At 43.0% G+C, this 20,039-nt stretch overlaps 1 protein-coding gene across 1 annotated transcript in view; it reads left to right on the forward strand.

Moving 5' to 3' along the window:
- The window catches only part of slc9a1a (solute carrier family 9 member A1a), a 60,588-nt gene that overhangs the window by 29,251 nt on the left and 11,298 nt on the right, over nucleotides 1–20,039 (forward strand). Inside the window, exons 3-9 of the mRNA XM_079502783.1 lie at nucleotides 4,175–4,425; nucleotides 5,896–6,113; nucleotides 9,691–9,893; nucleotides 13,698–13,787; nucleotides 17,429–17,499; nucleotides 17,679–17,861; nucleotides 18,966–19,101. Of these exons, the coding sequence (XP_079358909.1) occupies nucleotides 4,175–4,425; nucleotides 5,896–6,113; nucleotides 9,691–9,893; nucleotides 13,698–13,787; nucleotides 17,429–17,499; nucleotides 17,679–17,861; nucleotides 18,966–19,101 (1,152 nt within the window). The remainder of the gene's footprint in view (nucleotides 1–4,174; nucleotides 4,426–5,895; nucleotides 6,114–9,690; nucleotides 9,894–13,697; nucleotides 13,788–17,428; nucleotides 17,500–17,678; nucleotides 17,862–18,965; nucleotides 19,102–20,039) is intronic.

Below are 20,039 nucleotides of genomic sequence, written 5' to 3' on the forward strand. Positions count from 1 at the left end.
TATTGGATGACTAGCCAACTGTGGGCAGTATTCTTAGGACGTCTGGAAACATCATAGGGTATCGAACCGAGGGGTACATACGACGTCTGTAGACGTCCTAGCGCATCCTCAATGATACCGGGCGAGATAAGAATATTCTGAATTTTTTCCTTTTTTTAACTTTTCAGTTTGCCTTTCGGCTACCGTATGCTACGCTCTGCACTCATGTTAGTTTACCGTTGACTTAGCTGTTATCGCGGCAGAAAGAATGACTCGTCTCTCCTAATCCAGGGCGCTCTCTGTGGTTTTGAACTGATCGATATACTAGCGCTTCATTTCTGCTCCTCATCCGTCTCTCCCGCAAAATATGAACCCTTTTTGGATCATTATGTCATGGCCATCATCCACATTCACATCATCATCCACACCCACAACACCAGAGGGAGTTCAACACACCCAGATCCGGCATAAACAAGGGACTAAATGAATTTCGCTCCTATGCCAGTAAGAGGAGGAGGTGAGTGTGGGAGTAAGAAGGAAGGGTGACAACAGGGAGTGGGGTGACAATGACTGGGATGACAGGAGATAAGGAAAGGAGAGAGGGGTGCACGTTACGCACATGACGTCATGAACGTCCGCCAACCTCCATGAACGTGCTGCAGTTCCACTTTTCGCCAGTACGTAGTGGCAGCTTCAACGTTGAATAGCCTTACTGGGGGCTTGGAACTATCCCATTGAGATAGAATGAGCACTTCTGCATTCCATTGTTACAATGAGAGTCAACGCTAGTGTCGCCACTCTTACTATAATATTACTCTGACCTGGCCACAGGGCACCCCATGGACACTGGCCTATATTAGGCTAATAACATTGAAATAACATTGTATTGGCCTAACATACCTATCAGTTCCTATCTTGTCAAACCAGCAGCAGCAGCAAAAATAGGGCTAAAAGTAGCCTAAATAAAATAGTTTGCTCGTGAGTTGGCTTCAAGCAACTTAAATGCAAATTGCACAGGCTAAATTGTAGCCTCTGGGTCCAGCCTGATTTGCTGCGTTCCGCGGGTCTAAAATGTCACGGAACGCAGCGAATCAGGCTGGCCTGGCTGGAACCCATGCAGGCCAGAGCCTTGTAAGGCTCTGATGGCCTGGCTGGAACCCATGCAGGCCAGAGCCATGTAAGGCTCTGATGGCCTGGCTGGAACCCATGCAGGCCAGAGCCATGTAAGGCTCTGATGGCCTGGCTGGAACCCATGCAGGCCAGAGCCATGTAAGGCTGGCTGGAACCCATGCAGGCCAGAGCCATGTAAGGCTCTGATGGCCTGGCTGGAACCCATGCAGGCCAGAGCCATGTAAGGCTCTGATGGCCTGGCTGGAACCCATGCAGGCCAGAGCCATGTAAGGCTCTGATGGCCTGGCTGGAACCCATGCAGGCCAGAGCCATGTAAGGCTCTGGCCTGGCTGGAACCCATGCAGGCCAGAGCCATGTAAGGCTCTGATGGCCTGGCTGGAACCCATGCAGGCCAGAGCCATGTAAGGCTCTGATGCAGGCTAGCTGCATCAGAGCCTTACTATTGGCCAACTATTTTGTTTGTTTGTTTTGTGACGTTAATTTGCTCATCTGTGGCGTGTGACATTCGAGTTGCAATCCACAAGAGAGACAGGAGAATGGTCCACAAACAGTTTAAACAACTACCCGTTTTGTGGGGGGGGGGGGGGCACGCCTTGTGACATTTTTTAGCCGATTGTTTCCGGGTCGTGGGGTTCAGAGTAAAAGCGGCCATGTCTTTCCTGCACCCCAGAGCTCCTATTTTGAAGGAATCCCGGTTGTGTTGAGGAAGCTGGGGTGCTATAACAGGGCAAAACAGCACAGAGGAGGCATACACTGTAAAATCCTCAGTGTTAATGTAACTCTGAGATTGTACAAATGTAACCAATTGACCGTAATGCTTGGATGCATGATTTAAGGCAGTGGTATTCACCTGGCGGCCAGCGGGCCAAATGCGTCCCACGGAGCCCCCCCTTGTGGCCCCTGGAAGAATAATTAATTTAATAATCATTTATTTGTATTTTTTTTATTATGGGAATAATAAGAGGGCTATAATGAAAGGCGTGCGTGCGTGCGTCCAGCTGGTGCTCGTTGACGGCCGTTAATGGCAAGGCAATTATGTTTATGCACTGTCAAATAGGTCTACATCTATTCTGAGGTAGCATATACCTGCATAGAGTGGTGCAGCCACTCAATTGCGTAGCTATGTGTAGCTATTTTCATCCTACATTCCCATTGCCAATTTTACATCATAGTGTCTAAGCAAAAAGACATACATCATGATGATGTAAGATGATAAGAGGGCCCCTCACTTCACACGGGTGTGATGTTTTTTACACAAACACTCAAAACTAGTCATAGGTGGTGGTAGCAAAATGTTTGTGTTTACACAAAGCTGGACTTAGGAGGGGCTAGCACCTCTCAAAAATGGGTCCATTGCTACACTCTCAGAATTACAGTTGCCAGTGAGATAGAGTGGCCGTCTTGAAATCGCAGGGTTCCAGGTTCGATCCCCGGCTCCTCCTGGCTGCGTGGTGAGGTGTCCTTGAGCAAGACACTGAACCTGCTACTGTTGAGCAGGTCGGTGCCTTGCATGGTTTTCTCCACCGTTCATGTGTGAATGAAAGGGTGAATTGTGAAATACATTGTATAGTGCTTTGAAGAAAGGCACTATATAGTTGGGTGCCACCGATATTGTCCCTTATCATTTGACCCATTTAGGCCTGACCTCAAAATTTAAAAAAATCCTTCTAAATCCTCCAGTTTTCTGAAATAAATATTTTCACGATTTTTCAAAAATAGCAGATCTACAAGCTCATAGCGCGCCACTCGGTGGCGCGCTATGAGCTTGTAGATCTGCTATTTTTCAATAGCTAAATTATAACATAATGTTTAAAACACCAAACTGTCCTTTTGCGCAGATCACGCAAACCTCAGCAAAAAGAAAAGGACAATATCGATGGCCTCCCAACTGTATAAACGCAGTCCAGTCCATGTACAAATGGATAGAGGAACTTACTCTGTAGAGACGGAGGAAGAGAGTTGTGAGGCCAACATGTCTAGCCCTCAGGGCCCAGGCTGCTCCCACAACACTGCCGTTGACCTGCTGTAACCAGCACACAAACGTCCAGGAAAGCCGATCAGACAGAGTGGGAAGGGCGTCTGTGTGTAAAGTAATGGGATCCTGTCTGCATTGTGATCACTGCACCGTGTAAAACTGTGAATGGCAAGATCTAACTAGTAACAGACTCGAAACATTTAATGTGAAACTTGCTCCAATACTCCTGTCGATGCTTTCCCCACATAGTTGTCACATAGTCAGTCAGTTTGGTCTTGCCATTTTTGTTTTGTTCCGATATCCACATGATTCAATTTTATTTTTACCCAAGCCAGAGGCACTGTGGAGGTTTCCAAGCCCTAGTTTCCATGATGGTACTTGTGCCCTATGCCACCTGATTGCCCTGTCAATTATTTTTTTTGCGAAATCATATACTGTTACGATTAGTCTTTTGTCTGACAGACATATAGGTATCCCTGTGTATAACTTGAATGCATGGAGACAAATTAATCTTTATTAAGTCACTGTATTACTTGGTGGAGAGATGTGAGGGTGTTTATGAATGTGATAAGCGGTTGCCACCTATCATAAAAATTAGCACTTTTCTTTTCTCTTTGTTCTCTGCCGTCTCCCATTTACCTTCCCGCTTCACATCCTGTCCCTTAACCCAGGGGTTCTCAACGTTTTTGGCCGGGGACCCCCGGAAATGCTTTGGCAATGTCTCGGGACCCCCGCCCCGCCCCCTCCCGACCCCCAATATAAATTGACTGCTACAATAACCTTAAACCATTTTGGGCGGGAACCCCTTTTGGTGTTTTAAGCATTGTTATAATTTAGCTATTGAAAAATAGCAGATCTACAAGCTCATAGCGCGCCACCGAGTGGCGCGCTACGAGCTTGTAGGTCTGCTATTTTTGAAAAATCGTGAAAATAAAATTTAAAAAAGAATATATATATATATATTTTTTTTTTTTGAAAATAATTTGGGGACCCCCTAAAATAATTTGGCGACCCCCCGAGGGGTCGCGACCCACGGGTTGAGAACCCCTGCCTTAACCCAAACACACGTGGCTCCATTCCTCCCTCCAGGTGCTGTACCACCTGTTTGTGGAGTTTGCGGCTGCCGGCACAGTGACGTTTCTCGACGTCGTCCTGGGAGTCATCTGCTTCCTGGTGGTGGCGATTGGCGGCGTACTGGTCGGCGCCATCTACGGCATCCTCGCCGCCTTCACCTCACGCTTCACCTCGCACACCCGCGTCATCGAGCCCCTCTTCGTCTTCGTGTACAGCTACATGGCCTACCTGTCAGCCGAGATGTTCCACCTCTCTGGGATCATGGCGTAAGTAGGGGAATAACGGGTGGAGGAGTGTGGGGGTTACGGACATGCCGATCGATTATGCTCTCTCACTGACTTTCACTTCATGTTCTCATTTGTGCGCTCCATGTTGACTCGCCCTTCCCCATCTCTTGATGTACTCGTGATGAGGCTGGAACCCGGTCAAATGAGACTGTGGAGATGTCAACAACATGCATGATTCAGTCATCCACTGTGTGACCTTTTTGGAAGGTTTTAAATTGAAACCATAACCATGATGCTTAATTAATTAGGCAATTAATTTCCTAAAATGAACCCTGACCTATCAAATGGTGTTTTTCTATAACGTAACCATATGCCCTTTGATGAATTCAGTTCAGTATTAGGGGACAAAAGCCTCCTTGACCCCATGACAATGTCTTTCGCAAACCGTAAAGCTATAAAGAACTGCTGTTTCTATGTCAAGTATCTCCTGTATTCTATACCTCCTGTGCCTACCATACAGTACCACTGAAATGTCATGGCTATGTATGCCATGTGTATTTCCTTTGTGTGTTCCTGCCATGTGCTTCTCCTGTCACTGATTAGATGGCCACAGCCATGGCTCAACCTCAACTATTCCTCCTATGGCAGTAACTTACTGTAGCACTGCATCTAACTGGCAGCCTGACGAATTCACTCAGCACGGTGAACATGACCCCCAATTTATGGCCCCTGTCATGCTCCAAGGCAGCGTCTCCAGGCAACCGACACTCGTTCAATACATATCTTCTCCAAGGTCGTCCATCGCATCCTTTTTTACGGCCTTTCGAGTTGTAGATCATGCAGACAGGTGGTGTTGCTGATGTATCAGAGTGGTCTGGGGCCGACGGGAGCACAGCTGCGACGAGGGTCTGTTCAAAGACTCCTGGATCTGTCACACCTCACATCATAAACATACGATGGTGGATTGCCACCTCACATGCCTGTTGTTGCCAACACAATTTATCAATGTCTGCTTTTTATAAACTGTGCCTACTATGCCTAATGTCAAAAAGCAATAAGGGGGGACTGAGCTGTAGGTGGCATACTGTATCTAACCTTTTGGGTTGTGTCAGAGGAAGGTGGCACACACCACCAAATTCATGTGTCAATTCCCTTCCTGTAGTCTAAATTAAGGTTGGAGAAGTATGAAAATAGGGAAGTGATCACTAGACTAGGGACGGAGAGTCTGTCTCTCTGTATTGTCTGTGTCCATGTTTCAGGGTGGAATTGAAGCCGAGTAATCGGAGCCCTCATGTGCTATCCCCTGACATCAGTGTTGCCGACAACTTGGCCACACGTGCTTGTTTGTTGTCACGGAAAAGCAGGGCAACCAGTTAACTTGGGTGGCCCCGTCTCCCTTCAAGCATCTTGAACTCACTAATCACTTATTAACAATGATCGACAATTGGAAGAAAGACGTACTAATTTCCTATCGTTCCAATTACTGAACTATGGTTCCTACCCTCACAGGTTAATAGCATGCGGAGCAACAATGCGGCCCTACGTGGAAGCCAACATATCCCACAAGTCCCACACCACCATAAAGTACTTCCTGAAGATGTGGAGCAGCGTGAGTGAGACGCTCATCTTCATCTTCCTGGGCGTGGCCACGGTGGACGGACCGCACAGTTGGAACTGGACCTTTGTCACGGTCACCGTGCTCCTTTGTCTGGTGGCTCGGGTCATAGGTGGGCTCTACTGCACTGTTTTTCTCCCATTGGCTTTTCTCTTGCAATGGCAGACTGAGGTGGTTTAATATACAGTTGGGTGCCACCGATATTGTCCCTTATCATTTGACCCATTTAGGCCTGACCTCAAAATTTAACAAAATCCTTCTAAATCCTCTGTTTTCTGAAATAAATATTTTCACGATTTTTCAAAAATAGCAGACCTACAAGCTCGTAGCGCGCCACTCGGTGGCGCGCTATGAGCTTGTAGATCTGCTATTTTTCAATAGCTAAATTATAACATAATGTTTAAAACACCAAAAGGGGTTCCCGCACAAAATGGGTTAACTGTCCTTTTGCGCAGATCACGCAAACCTCAGCAAAAAGAAAAGAACAATATCGATGGCTTCCAACTGTAGATAGTCACTATGGGCCCTATTTTCATCAGTGCTAAACCCCTTATCCCTTTTTTACTATTTTGAAAAACATTTTTGAATAGTTCAAATGGCAGATCTACAAGCTCACACTGTTGATGTAGATCGGCTAGTTGAACAATATTAATGTTTATGCAAAATTGTAAAAGAAAATCTGGAACTGTAAGGCTGATAGTTGTATACATTAAGTTCATTGAGCTTTCTATGCAAAAACAATTGGCCTGGGTTCAGGGGAGGGAAACTGGCCAGGGAGGGTGATCTTTGTCGCTGTATGTACTCCTGTGGCAGCGCCTGTCTCCTTCAGCAGGGGGTGTTGAATGGGAGGGGGAGTAAGACGGAGGCGTTATGTTGTCCTGGTAGCTGGCAACACAGAAATGTGTTAATTGGCATAACGACTAAATTATGAGGGAAAAGATGGGTACAAAATAATTGGCTACTAAAAAAAAAGAAGGAAAAAGTGTTCCTGTTGCTCTAAATGATTTAGGATAGTTTGTTACATAAAAGAAATGCACCAACCACCCATAATTATCACTGTGACCGATTACGGTATGTCATTTTGACTTTGACTGTTTGACACAAAAGTTAATTGTCTTTTCGGGACACCTGACTGAACATTCCCTTTTAGCTTTCAGTTTTGAAACTCTGCCCATCCATTCTCGATTTCGGCGTTGACCTTGAGTAACCTTTTTCACCAAAAAGTGAATCTTTTTGGGGCAGCCTACTGATCATTCCAACCCAGTTCCATGACAAGTCGGCATTACATTCTCAAGTTATTTGCTAAAGGACAGACAGAGACACTGACCATGCTTTGCTGCAGGCAGGTTCAAAACGGGGTTCTGAATCCTTAAAGTAGTAACTAATAACGTGGGTTTAATCCTATAATTCAATACATTGTCTTTCGTTTACGGTTACGGTTCTAGTGCTAGCTACGTTTTTAATTTGCAAACATGATTTGATCACCATGTTCTCATGGCTTTGCACAGCGAGTATTCCCAGAACAATCCACTGGCTGGCACATCGCGTCACCCTCAGGTGTATCACTCTGCTGCACACTGCTTCAGTGTCTCACCAAATCACTGTCACTCATGTGCAGAAACTAGATAGTCATTATAATCAAACAACAATCAAATTGATGTAGTAGGCGTTCACTTAATTCTGTATTTGGAAATGCCAGAACACTAATTAGCTGGACAAAAGCCTAATACTAAACTACAATATAAACCCTTGTAATATTAATCTATAGCTAGGGTCTAATCTAAACAAACGTAATGACAAGTCTCTAAATTGCCAATTTATTACCACAGACATTTTAGGCAAGATGCCCTTCCTCAATGTGTACATTGTCAGTTTTCCAAACAATAGACTCAAGTGGGTCATGGGTAATTATAGATACCGGTATCTACGCGTAGACGTCCGGGCACCTAGGCTGCTAATTCAGCATGTCGCAAGTTCGAATCCCGATCCCAACGGGTTTGCTGCATGTCATGGTAAGAAATAATCGGTGGCTTGGCATTTTAATACTCAAAACCACAGCTTGATTGAATTTTGTTAGCGTACATTGGCATTCATATGCCACAGAGAGGTGGTGACAGAGCCAGAATCCTCCAGGAGGAGTCATATTGCATACTCTCCCTTGACTCTCACTCCAAATGGATTGAATGAGGAGCTTTCATAATTTAATTAGCTTGTTTCTTATGTAAGTAGGTTAGTGGCTTATTGTCTGTATCAGCCGAGTTCTGTAACGAAATTTGCTGTTTCTTATGTAGTAAATATATATTTTTGTGTTTTCTTTGGGCTTACATCATTCAAATTATTTAAAAAAATATATATATAAATGATGTAATGCTGTGGTAACCTACACTACACGAGCGTGACTCCTCCTGTATTATTTGGAAGATTGCCAGTGCACGCTGAGGAAGGGCATCTTGCCTCAAATGTCAGTATGGCAATAAATTGTCAATTTGGAGTGCTGTCCTATATTGTGGCCTATATTAATAATATCTTTGTGTTCCTTCCTACTTCCCAGAAGGAAATGGAAATGCGACAGGGACCGATGTTGCCGTCACATTTCCCCACATGGCCGTCAGTGTGTGAGGAAGTGCCGCAGTGCACCGATGCTCTGTCATGAGTCATCATGCTGAGCACTTTTCAAACTAGATTTGTCTGGGAAGTTAAACAGAATAAAATGTAAAACTCGAGAAGCGCCATCATATTGTTGTGTTCATCATATTCCTGAGTTCTCATGCCCTGTGAGACTCAGCAGCTGAGTTTTGACCCAAACACCTTATTAATACACGACAACACATGTCACAATGGTTACAGTGTCAACATTCTCGGTGTGTTGCTAGTTCGGGGACCTATTACAAATCATCCCTCCTCTTCCCCTTGCTTTCCTGTCTCTCTGCTGTTCTGCTTGCAAAAATAGACGTGATAGATGTGATATAATACATAAACTCATGGGATGTCTTTACCAAAACGTTGCTATTGATAATTTAAGTATTAAATCAACACTCTTATTAGTTAATAGTTATTCCACAGCTTGGTAGCCAGGAGGGAGAAGAGTCTAGGACGCTTGGCTTGGTTGTTTTGGGGAAGGGACGTCCTGTGTTAGCTGGTACAGGGGTGGATCATATCCTGCAAGATGTGCAAGTAGTGCATGCCATGTCCTTGATTGACTTGTAGCACCAGTGTTTAGAATCTTATGCTGGCAGCAACAGCTAGTATAAAGCCATCATATCTCTGCTGTCAGGCAGAAACCAGCCAACTCCAAAATGTTCAGTTTTTCCAGGAAATGAAGAAAACCTTATATTTTCTTAAAACAAAGCAATACTGCCTCATCAAAGTTGGTAATGTTACTTTATATATTGTCAGATACTTGTTCAATAACATAGATTTATGATTTATTTAAGAAGAATTGAATTGGCTGGTTTCTGCCGGACAGAAACGATATGATATCAGACTGAAAACATGTCACAACGTCTTGATTTGCATTTTTAGTGTCTTAAACAAGAATGATTGCATCCAACTCGCACACATTCATATTCCAATTGAATCACGCACCAAAACACCACAAGTCAGCCACACACATTCCTATTCCAAGACTATCGGGACTAAAACATACACACACAGAAGCATAACCTTGTTTCTCTGTTTGTCTTTTCCAGGCGTTGTGGGTCTCACCTTTATGATCAACAACTTCCGCATTGTCAAGCTGACCACCAAGGACCAGTTTATCATAGCCTACGGTGGGCTGCGTGGGGCCATCGCCTTCTCGCTGGGATTCTTGCTGGACCCGGTCCTCTTCCCTAACAGAAAGATGTTCCTCACTGCTATCATCACCGTTGTCTTCTTTACAGTCTTTGTACAGGTATTGTTCAGTCAGTTTTGCTATCGTTCTCTTCACAGAATTGATGCCATGCTATGGACACAATTGTAATGCTTCTGGTTTTGTTTTGTTAATGCATAATTCTATTTTCAGACTGGAAGATCTCTTCATTATAGAGTTGTTCACTGTAGTGTAGTTTATGACATGCTTAATAATAATAATAAATAATAATAAATATAGCTACAAGCAGCGATAAGGCGGGACCAAGAAAGAAGGCAATAAGCAATAAGAACAATATGCACAAATAAGCCATAGAAACATGGAAGACTAAACTTGAGAAAAAGAAGACCATGGCATTTTGACAGGGTCAGTTTTTTATTCTGCGGGGCAGGGATCTTGAAGACTCATACACTGAGTTGGCAATGCCCGGATTTGAACCCATGACCTTGTGTTCCAAAGGCAAGAGCTCTATCTACTGAGCTAACTGGACACAATCAGTTCTATTAACAGCAAAATCATTCAGTGTTTTTGATGACAATTATGCATGTCCTGCCTCTGGGCATGTCATTATGGATTACTACAGTGTGTTCGCTGTTCATGTTTTCACGTACAAACTTCTCTTCAACTGGGATTTTAGATAATGGTTCATAGATTGTGTGTAGAACGTTTCACGCAAATCGCTCCGTATATGTCCAAAGTTCACATGTAGAAGTTTTCGTGCATTTTGATCAAAGATCCTGGGAGGAGATAGATTTTAACTGTTTTTCATATAGGGTGTTCTAAAGGTCGGAGGTCAAAAGTCAGAGCACGAACGTTGTTCGGCATGAGAAGACACATATGTGTATCAAAGTTTCATTGCCAACGGTCAAACGGTTCATGAGCTATGCATGTTCAAAGTTTGCATTTTCAATTGAGTGCTATAGCGCCACCCTTTGGCCAATGGTCATGGGCTTCGCATAGTCACCGTTTGGCATGGCCCTCGGCCTCTACCATATTCCCGCGTTTCGTGAAAACCGACTGCACAGTTCAGCCGGAACTGCTATTTTTGGCGGGAGGAGGAAGAGGAGGAGGAGGAGGAGGAGAAGGAAAAAATAGACAAAAAAAAATAAGGGACGTATTTGGTCCCTTAATAATAGTGTTTATAATGTAATTTCATGGCTATTATAGCCATGTCCATGAATACACCATTCCTTTAAATTTAAGTCAAAGGGATATGTATTCTGATCTCGTATTGTTGATGTAATTTGTCTTAGCCTGCCAGCTGTGAATTCTTTGTACATGATTAAATCCTTAGTGTCAAATGTGCTAGGCTGTTTTTAGTGGTCAGTAAATTTCTTGGTATGTTTAGAACCGGACGGCCAGCCATGATGCTACAAAAAAACGGAGGGTTACAAATACACAAATGGATAGAACAGTGAACACACACACTAAAACACAAAAAACTCCACTAAAATCCTCAGTGTTTTCTTTATCCATTTGAAACTAGTGTTTTCTTTATCCATTTGAAACTATTGACAGAGTACAAATGTAACTACATTTGAACGTTATGGATCCATTAGGTTACATGTATTGTACATACAAACCAACACACCATTTTCTGATAAATTCCTTTAGCCGCCTCTACCTACTCGTGTGTACCTCAGTATAAAAAGCAAGGAATAAACAATAGAAAATACATTTGCACACACAATTTACAGGTCCAACTAACCTTTCCCAATTCGTGTTAGATCCTCATGAACAACAAACATGTTCAATAAGCAAGTGAAGTCACCCCCATGCCCTACTAAAACATGCACACAGAATGATTCATCTACCATGTAAGTGGGTCTACGGTCTCCAGAACTAGCCGTGCATCATGTAATCGCTGCGGCTGAAATAACGTCCATAAGAGGTGTGCTTTCTCCTCTAAAGGCAGGCAAGAGACATGTTTTATTCATAGAAACACTGCACTGACTCTAGCCTCTGCCACATAGCCTAGGAAGTAGACCGCTACGGTTACAGTACTTAAGGTCTTTGTGTGTATGTGCATGTGGGACATTAGGACAACCGGCCGGTAAATGTTTGGATTGGAAAGTGTGTCTGTCTACACTACTGCTCCCCTTGGCCAGTAAATCTTGGATGATGAAACGGTTTTCATTTAGCTTCAATACTGTACATCTGCATTCTTCAATGTTTTTTGGGCTTTAGCTTCCATGAAGCTTCATAAGAGGGTTTCAAAGCTAGCTCACTGTACCGTATTTAGCTTATTACTTTGAGCTCGGAAGTATTTCACAGGTTTTCTTTTAACCAATGAAGACCTGAGGCTGATTCTACAAATGCCTTCTAAATCAGTCTTTCTTTCAAGATTTTTCAAAAATGTTCAAAAATTGCAGATGTACGTTGCGGGTGCTGCGCTGTGAGCTTGTATATCTGCTATTTTTGAATAGCCAACGCTAAAATGACACAGATGCTTTCCTGGTTTGTGCTTATGTAATGTCTCCAAGTGGCTTCATAGTGCTATTATCATGACACATAGCAGGGTCTTATTTCAATGTGTCATCTATTTAGGCTCTTATGATTAACCAGATGGCCAGACTTAATCTCCCAAGCCATGACATACAGAGCGCACACACACACACACACACACACACACACACACACACACACACACACACACACACGGGTAAGCAAAGCAAAGCAAAGTTCTTTGTTTACCCAGGGTGAATGGACTAAGCTCGAGATGCTTGTTTACAGCCAGACCCTGCTCATAGAACATTTCATGGTAGGGGTTCAATGCCTTGCTCAAGGGCACTTCAGCGGTGGTAATTTTAACGTGCCCGGGGATTCGAACTGGCGACCTTCCGATAACAAGACCGTTCGGCCACCGCTGCAAACTGCAAACATGTAGTGTTCTGTGGAATTGCATGTGCACCGACTCATATTTACTGTATAGTCGTTGTACTTGTGTGTAGTGATCTAGAATCAGTGCCCCAGAGGTTAAAGGCTTTGTCAATGTGAACAAAGCTCCGGTGCTTTGCTTGACTGAGGCTCAAATAACTTTTATTCTTGGTTGACACTTCCATGCTTCAGCATTTTAGCAGCTACCTCAGGCTCAATTCCAGTCTGTGACGGGCAACTGTCCTGTACCTCCTCACATGTATTTTTGAGCGGCAGCGTGACCACTAAATGTAACACCCCCCCCCCCCCCCTCTGTGTAGTACATCGCTGAGCCCTGAAATTAATGTTCTGTTGGGTTATGTTTTACATTATCATTCAGACTTTTCAAGTGTTTTTCCATTGGCATGGAATAGTGAACTACAAGATGTTGCTTCACTCTGTTTATATGAATCCAAACCAGAGAGTGTAGCTGCATCCTGTTTGGAAAGTGGAAAGGTCCACTGTTTGGAAAGTGGAAACATTGTAATCAGTCACTTCCTCTTGTGATTCTCTTTTTATGGGCAAATGATTGACATGTATTAACCATTTAAAACCCCTACAGCTCATACTTCATTGACCCCAGGAGCCAGGTGATCTACAAGCTCATTATAACTTGTGTGCTTGTAGATCTGCTATTTTCACAGAAGGTTCACCTATTGACATGACATGCCCAACATATGAATGCTAGGGTTGAAGTGGTTAGGATCTTTGTCTGTGAAACTAACACATACAGTATAACCTAGACCAGAGCTTTATCTCCTGTCCCCTCATGTCAGCAGCTTTATTATACTGACACTATTCCCATGATGTGAACCTGTTTGGGAATATATTCCCATATATATATATATATATTCCTTTCTTCTTCTTTTTTACGCCTTTGTCATCAAGACTGAAAATAACTCTTCATCTGTTGTCCTCCTCCTCTTCCAGGGTATGACCATCAAGCCCCTGGTGGAGCTGCTGGCTGTGAAGAAGAAGCAGGAGGCCAAACGTTCCATCAACGAGGAGATTCATACCCAGGTATACTATCACCATTCACCGGCTTTGACTCTACTTCAGTTCTGAGATGTTGTCATTTGTCTAAAAGCCTAATTTAAACTTTAGGCTTGTTCATCTGCTATTTTTGGCATGCAACACTGGTGCACACCCAAGTATAAGTAAAGCATAAGAGCGGAATGCACAAAACGGGATGAGCAGGACCTCAAATTAAATTGTTTTGCCACATTCTTACATTTTTTTTAAAGTAGACACTAATCTTTACCCCCTTTTCTCTGAATGTAGTCATCATTCATTCTCCCCACTGCTTGCCACTGCAGTTGTACGTTTCTGACTCGCATGCCAGTGAGGAACCCCTTCCGGGACATACTGTAGCGCCCCTGTCCTCCTCCCCCGATCAACATCTCCCTCTGACAGGAGCCGCCCCAGCCCAGAGTGGCACCTGTCAAAAGCGTTTGCATTGCCGTTTCCATCCGAAAATAAACTCCTGTATTCTTTTCAGCTTTGGTAATGTGATATACAGTATCTGTATGTTAATTCACATGTTTTAATGCAAACACATATAGAATAGGATAGGATATAGCAATGATGGAATTTCTTAGGAACAGCAGATGATTAAAGTCAACTGCCACTGTAAATATTGTTGGCCCACTTTCTGAGAAAAGTTCCACATAACAAGCACTAAATTGTGAGGCACATTGCAAATACTGACACATGCCTCTTTTGCTTTGTTGACCCCCAAATATCCCACCCTCACATCCTGTCATTCCTTTGGTTTTTCCCACGGCCAGCATAAGATGGCAAAATTCACGATACTGATAGACAGTTTGCAATGGAACATGTGCAAATCACACTGCAACGGCACCCTGTGCAAATGAGCCTTGTTAGGTACATACAGTCAGGGTGACTGAATGGAAGGCTTCAATGTATTTGTGCTTGTTCAGTTTCTACATGGCTAGACAGACACATAACTGTTTATGAATATTTAGAAGATTTTAAGAAGAAGAGAATACAATACATTTTGTTTGTTTGTTTGATTGATAGGGACAGAGCACATGAATGAACATATGCAAAATATAGAATCTAAATGAAAAACATTTTGGGGTCATATTTTGAGTGTTGCTTCCCCCTGCTGGTTATGTGTGTTACCAGCAGGAGGATTACCCTGTTCCAAAGGCACTGTTGCTGGCACAATGAATGTCATGTCCATGGATCTAATATATTATCTATGATGGAACATCTTAATGAGGATCTTCTCTTTGATGGTCTTCCTAACATTATTTAGTTTTACCATTTGCAAACTAATGATATCAATTATTAAAGATTATTAAAGAAATGGACACACACTCACACTGTGTCCACTGTTTCCTCGGGTACTTGCATATGCCCTTGAGTGATTGCCATGGACGGCCTGAGTGGCTCTTATAGCTATTAATATAGGGGAGATAAGGGCACACATGTCTTGCACATGCAAGCACTCTCTGGGGCTTACTAGTGAGTCACCAGTCCCCTGGGCTAAAACAGCAGACTCTTCTAATGGCTTCTGTTGCACTGGAAAAGACCAGTGATTAGACTCAACAGAGCTGGGCGAGGGCCATTCAGACTAGCTTAACGGGCCAACCCACTGTAGTACGTGTCATTGTCTATTCGCAGCTTCTGCCATATATTGTGCATTATTGCGACTGTAGGTCGCAGATTACTATGAAAACCTGCAAAACACACCCGTTGCTCCGTCACTCACGCCTCCATATATGGTTGTCAGTCTATCATGCCTCGTGACACGCTCCATATATGGCTGTCTCCATATATGAAGATCACGACGCCTCGTGCGCGCATAGGCTTTATTTTTAGATTTTGTACATGGTTTTTCCCCCCTTTACTTTAGCAATCTTACCTGAATAATTCAGTTCATGTTGGCTCAACATCATTGCACGATTAATAATTGATGGACATTTGAATTTAGGTTACTTTGACATTTACCGTATTGAAATGAATGGAATCCTCGAAAGTCAAGCGAACTCCGGCATGGTTTAGAAAATGGACAGCACACAGCAGTAACCAAGTCAAGTATACTGTGAGTCATAGGCCTCGCTCAGACTGGCAGCCCAAATCTGATTTTCTATCCAGATTAGAGTCAAATTAGTTTTATGAAGTCTGCACAAGTCAGTGGGCTAAACATGTCAGACCACTGGTTTGGTGGGGGTTCCATGGGGTCAGACCACTGGTTTGGTGGGGGTTCCATGGGGACCACAGCAAAACGATGGTTTGGTGGGGGTTCCATGGGGTCCACAGCAAAACGATGGTTTGGTGGGGGTTCCATGGGGTCCACAGCAAAACGATGGTTTGGTGGGGGTTCCATGGGGACCACAGCAAAACCACTAACAGTTTAACCCCTTAAGCCCTATTTTATACTTTATTTGAAGATTAGCTGATCTACAAGCTCACAACGTGTCATGACACAATTTGAGCTAACTGAAAAATCATTCTTTCATTATACTGGTATATATATATATATCCTACACTTAATGTTCTCTCATGGGGGCCCCTGGCAACATCTTTTCAGATGGTGGTCTGCAGCCAAACATACATATCAATTTGGGGGTCCTAAATTTGTAACCACTGCATTAAAGCACAGAGATTAATCCAAATGATTATTGTCCAGTCCTCTACCAGAGATGCTATGAAATGATTCTTAGTGGCAGTTTTCTTCGCGTCATCTATCGTTTCAACAATCTCTGTTGTACGTTATTAAATGGGATGGTTTTGCTTAGATTAGCTCTGCTTCTCTTATTACCTTCTCACTCTCAAGTTCAAGTTGGAGTCTGTTTTTTTTCTTCTTCCCAATAGTTAGCATGAAGTGATGATGAAATATACAGAATCATCTTGCATCAAGGAACTGAGGGCACCGACTGGAGACATTCAAGATTATAGCATGCAGGATGAAAAAGAAACCTTTTATCGACTGAGACAACTTAACTTGGATTCATTCAAAATCAATGCAGAACTCCTCTGGAACAGTCAGATGCCCCCGCTGGCCGTTGGTTCATATGCATCAGTCACCTTCTGCAAATTGAAAATAAATTTGGCGTTACTGCCTGTTCCCATGGCAACATTGCTTGTCAGGCTGTCACAGTGGTGGCCTGTGATCAGCCACCACTGGATCAGAATAACAGCAGATCTGTCAGTCAGTACATATCCCTGGCACCCATGCTGGGCACAAAGCCACTTGTGATGGATGCTATTCCATGTGTTTGACGGTTGACCTGCCAGACGCGTGGTGTTTTTCTCTTGTAAATTTCCACTTTTGCGACAGCTCTGTGGCTGCTATAATTATAAATTTCCACTTTTGCGACAGCTCTGTGGCTGCTATAATTAAAAACACCACAAGTGTTATAGCCTCAGACGCATTCTGCTCGTTGTGTTGGCTTGCCAGACATGTTGCAAGCCCAAACAGACCATTGTATTGGATCTAGCCAAGTTCTCAAATATACATGAGAGCAATTGCTCTCCCATGTTTTCTGTCTTCTACTTTGTTGCTGCCTGCTCAGATTACAGAAGGCAATGAGATCAAGGATGCAAGAATCCGGTGTCAATCATTTAGTTTCTTTTTTCTTTTTCTGTGGTCCCCTTTTTAAAGTTACTTTTTCTTCTTTTTTTTTATCCAGTTCCTGGACCACTTGCTAACTGGAATTGAGGACATATGTGGACATTATGGCCACCACCACTGGAAGGACAAGTATGTGATTTGAACAGTGATACAGAATTATACTTTTTGACTAATTTCTGAATAATCTCCTTTCAGTTTATGCATTCCTAATTTAATACTATAATTTGATGAATTGCTCCCCCTCTCCCCTGTTCTCTCCCACCGCTACACGTGCCCACCTCTGTTTCTTTGCTCTCCCCTTCATTCAGATTGAACCGCTTCAACAAGAAGTATGTGAAGAAGTGCCTGATTGCAGGGGAGCGATCCAAGGAGCCCCAGCTCATTGCATTCTACCACAAGATGGAGATGAAGCAGGCCATCGAATTAGTGGAGAGCGGAGGGGGGGTCAAGATGCCTCATGCTCACGCCATGCCTTCCGCTGTCTCCATGCAGTGAGTCTCTCTCTCGTTCTCACACTCTCAAAATTACATTTCATTTCAATGGGGCATTTCATTATTGACATCAGAATACACCTGTATTGCCAAAGCAAATGTGGAACTAGTATGTCTCAGTCCTTCTACCAAGATGTGGTAGGGTGTCTATTGGAAGTTTTCATTAGATTTTCTATTTTAGAATGAATGGTAAACGACAATCAACCGGCATGTGTCTCAAATTTGTAGAGGCTAATAAGAGAAAACATTTCCATTGTGTTGACTGCAGGGGGCCTGGTGGTGATGTTACTTACCATCAGGCATGTAGCGATATATATCGTAAATTGATTAAAATCGATTCAAACTGGTGACAATTTAAATCACGATCAAATCACAATTTGAATCGTGATGCAAACATTAGTCATTTGCTACTGTATTGAAAAGAGAAGAAGTGAAGAACATTAAAAGAGAAAGAAAATACTGGATTTGTGTAAGAGAAATGACAAAGACCAAAAAAAAACCAATCCTATATATATTTTGTTCATTTGTCTGGAAAATATTTTTGTTTAAAAAAATCGTGAAAAATCATATCATGAATCTAGTATTGTGATTCCAATCGTGTCGTGAGTTGAGTGAATCATTACATACCTAGTTACAGTACATGCAGATGTTCTGCAGTCTACGACCTCAATCTCAGTGCAGGGCAAAACATGGCTATTTTAAGCAATTGCTCATACATGTTCAGTTAACAATTTGTTTCCTTCAGAGGAGACACAGAGATTGTCTGTGAGAAGTAGCTGGAATGGAGCCATGGGCAAATGCTAACATGCAATGAAAAATCACAAGTCACCTTACAAAACCCAAATTAGAGAAGACTTTCACTGATGTAGACAATGGTCTTCAATGGTGTATTAGCAACTGTGTTGACACGATCACCTGAATTATAACTTGTTATACTTCAGCTGCTAGTTTAGTTTACATTTGGGATATTAATACTAGAATTCTAACTCACTTTTATGGTATTCCTCATGTGCACACAATTCAAATTGTAGTTTGCACGGTTCAAGGTTGCACCTAACATTTGAAATGTTAACCTTTTTTTCTTTCTTTTTCTAAATCTTTCAGAAACATCCAGCCTAAGAAGCCTCCCCCTCCGGTGGTGGTGCCCCCACCTGAGAGGGCTCTGCCTCAGCTGTCTAAAGGCCGAGAGGAAGAGATCAGAAAGATCCTGAGGAGCAACCTTATGAGGACACGCCTCAGGGTAGAGTTAGACACTGCATTCACTGTCCGTCAAACCACAAGATAGTACTACACTGTAATGTCCTCATGGGTCTCTCTAGGCTAGCCTGGTTAATAAACCAGACCGAATCAGCCGTTGGCAAAAAAAAGTTGCCTACCAGCGGATTACGGTCTGGCGAGGCTCAGTAGCACGCCTCTTTCCTACAGCAGAGAACAGGTCGGACCAATCGGGACACGGTATGCAATATAGGCGGGCTTTGGTACAGTGACGTTCAATGCTTGAGACTTTTGACTGACAGTAGCTCTGACCAATTGCGTCAAAGAGAAAATGTTCCCCGGGAAATGAAATCCAAGTGGAGCCAGCCCAGACTGATATACCGCGACAGTGTTGTGTGATATTAGTCTGGCTTATTAGCCAGGCTATCTCTAGGCAGGGCTGTCACCGTTTCAAATTTAAGTAAAATAAATGTGATTTTGTCATTGAACACTTGAACATATGTGACCAGATTTGACTGAGAGACTGCCATCGCGCAAATTCCAGCTTTTCACCAGAGGAGAAAAACTTTTTTTCTTTTTTTCTTTAAATGAGTTTATAGCACAGGCAGACTCTTCACATCCTAGTCTGAAATAAGTGTCAGAGCTGAAATCGACGTAAATATGAAATAGATGCTTAAACATGTTACAGCTAGGTTACAGCTAGGTGTAATGTTAGAGTCCACAGAAGTGAACCTTTCAAGCCTGTTTTCTCAACTCGCTGTTTTCTGCAAGACATATCTCTATAAGCCATATCTCCAAAACTGGAGGGTCAAACTGAACAACCAATATGTCAATTTGAAGCTATGATTCCCTGCTTTCACATGACATGAAAAAATTATAATAATTGTAATTGTGAAAGGTCTAGGGTTCAGTTGGTTACATTTGTACACTCTGAGTTAGTAATAGAAGATAAACACTGATGAT

This window comes from Electrona antarctica (assembly GCF_951216825.1).
Source record: "Electrona antarctica genome assembly, chromosome: 6".
Lineage (NCBI taxonomy): Eukaryota > Metazoa > Chordata > Actinopteri > Myctophiformes > Myctophidae > Electrona > Electrona antarctica.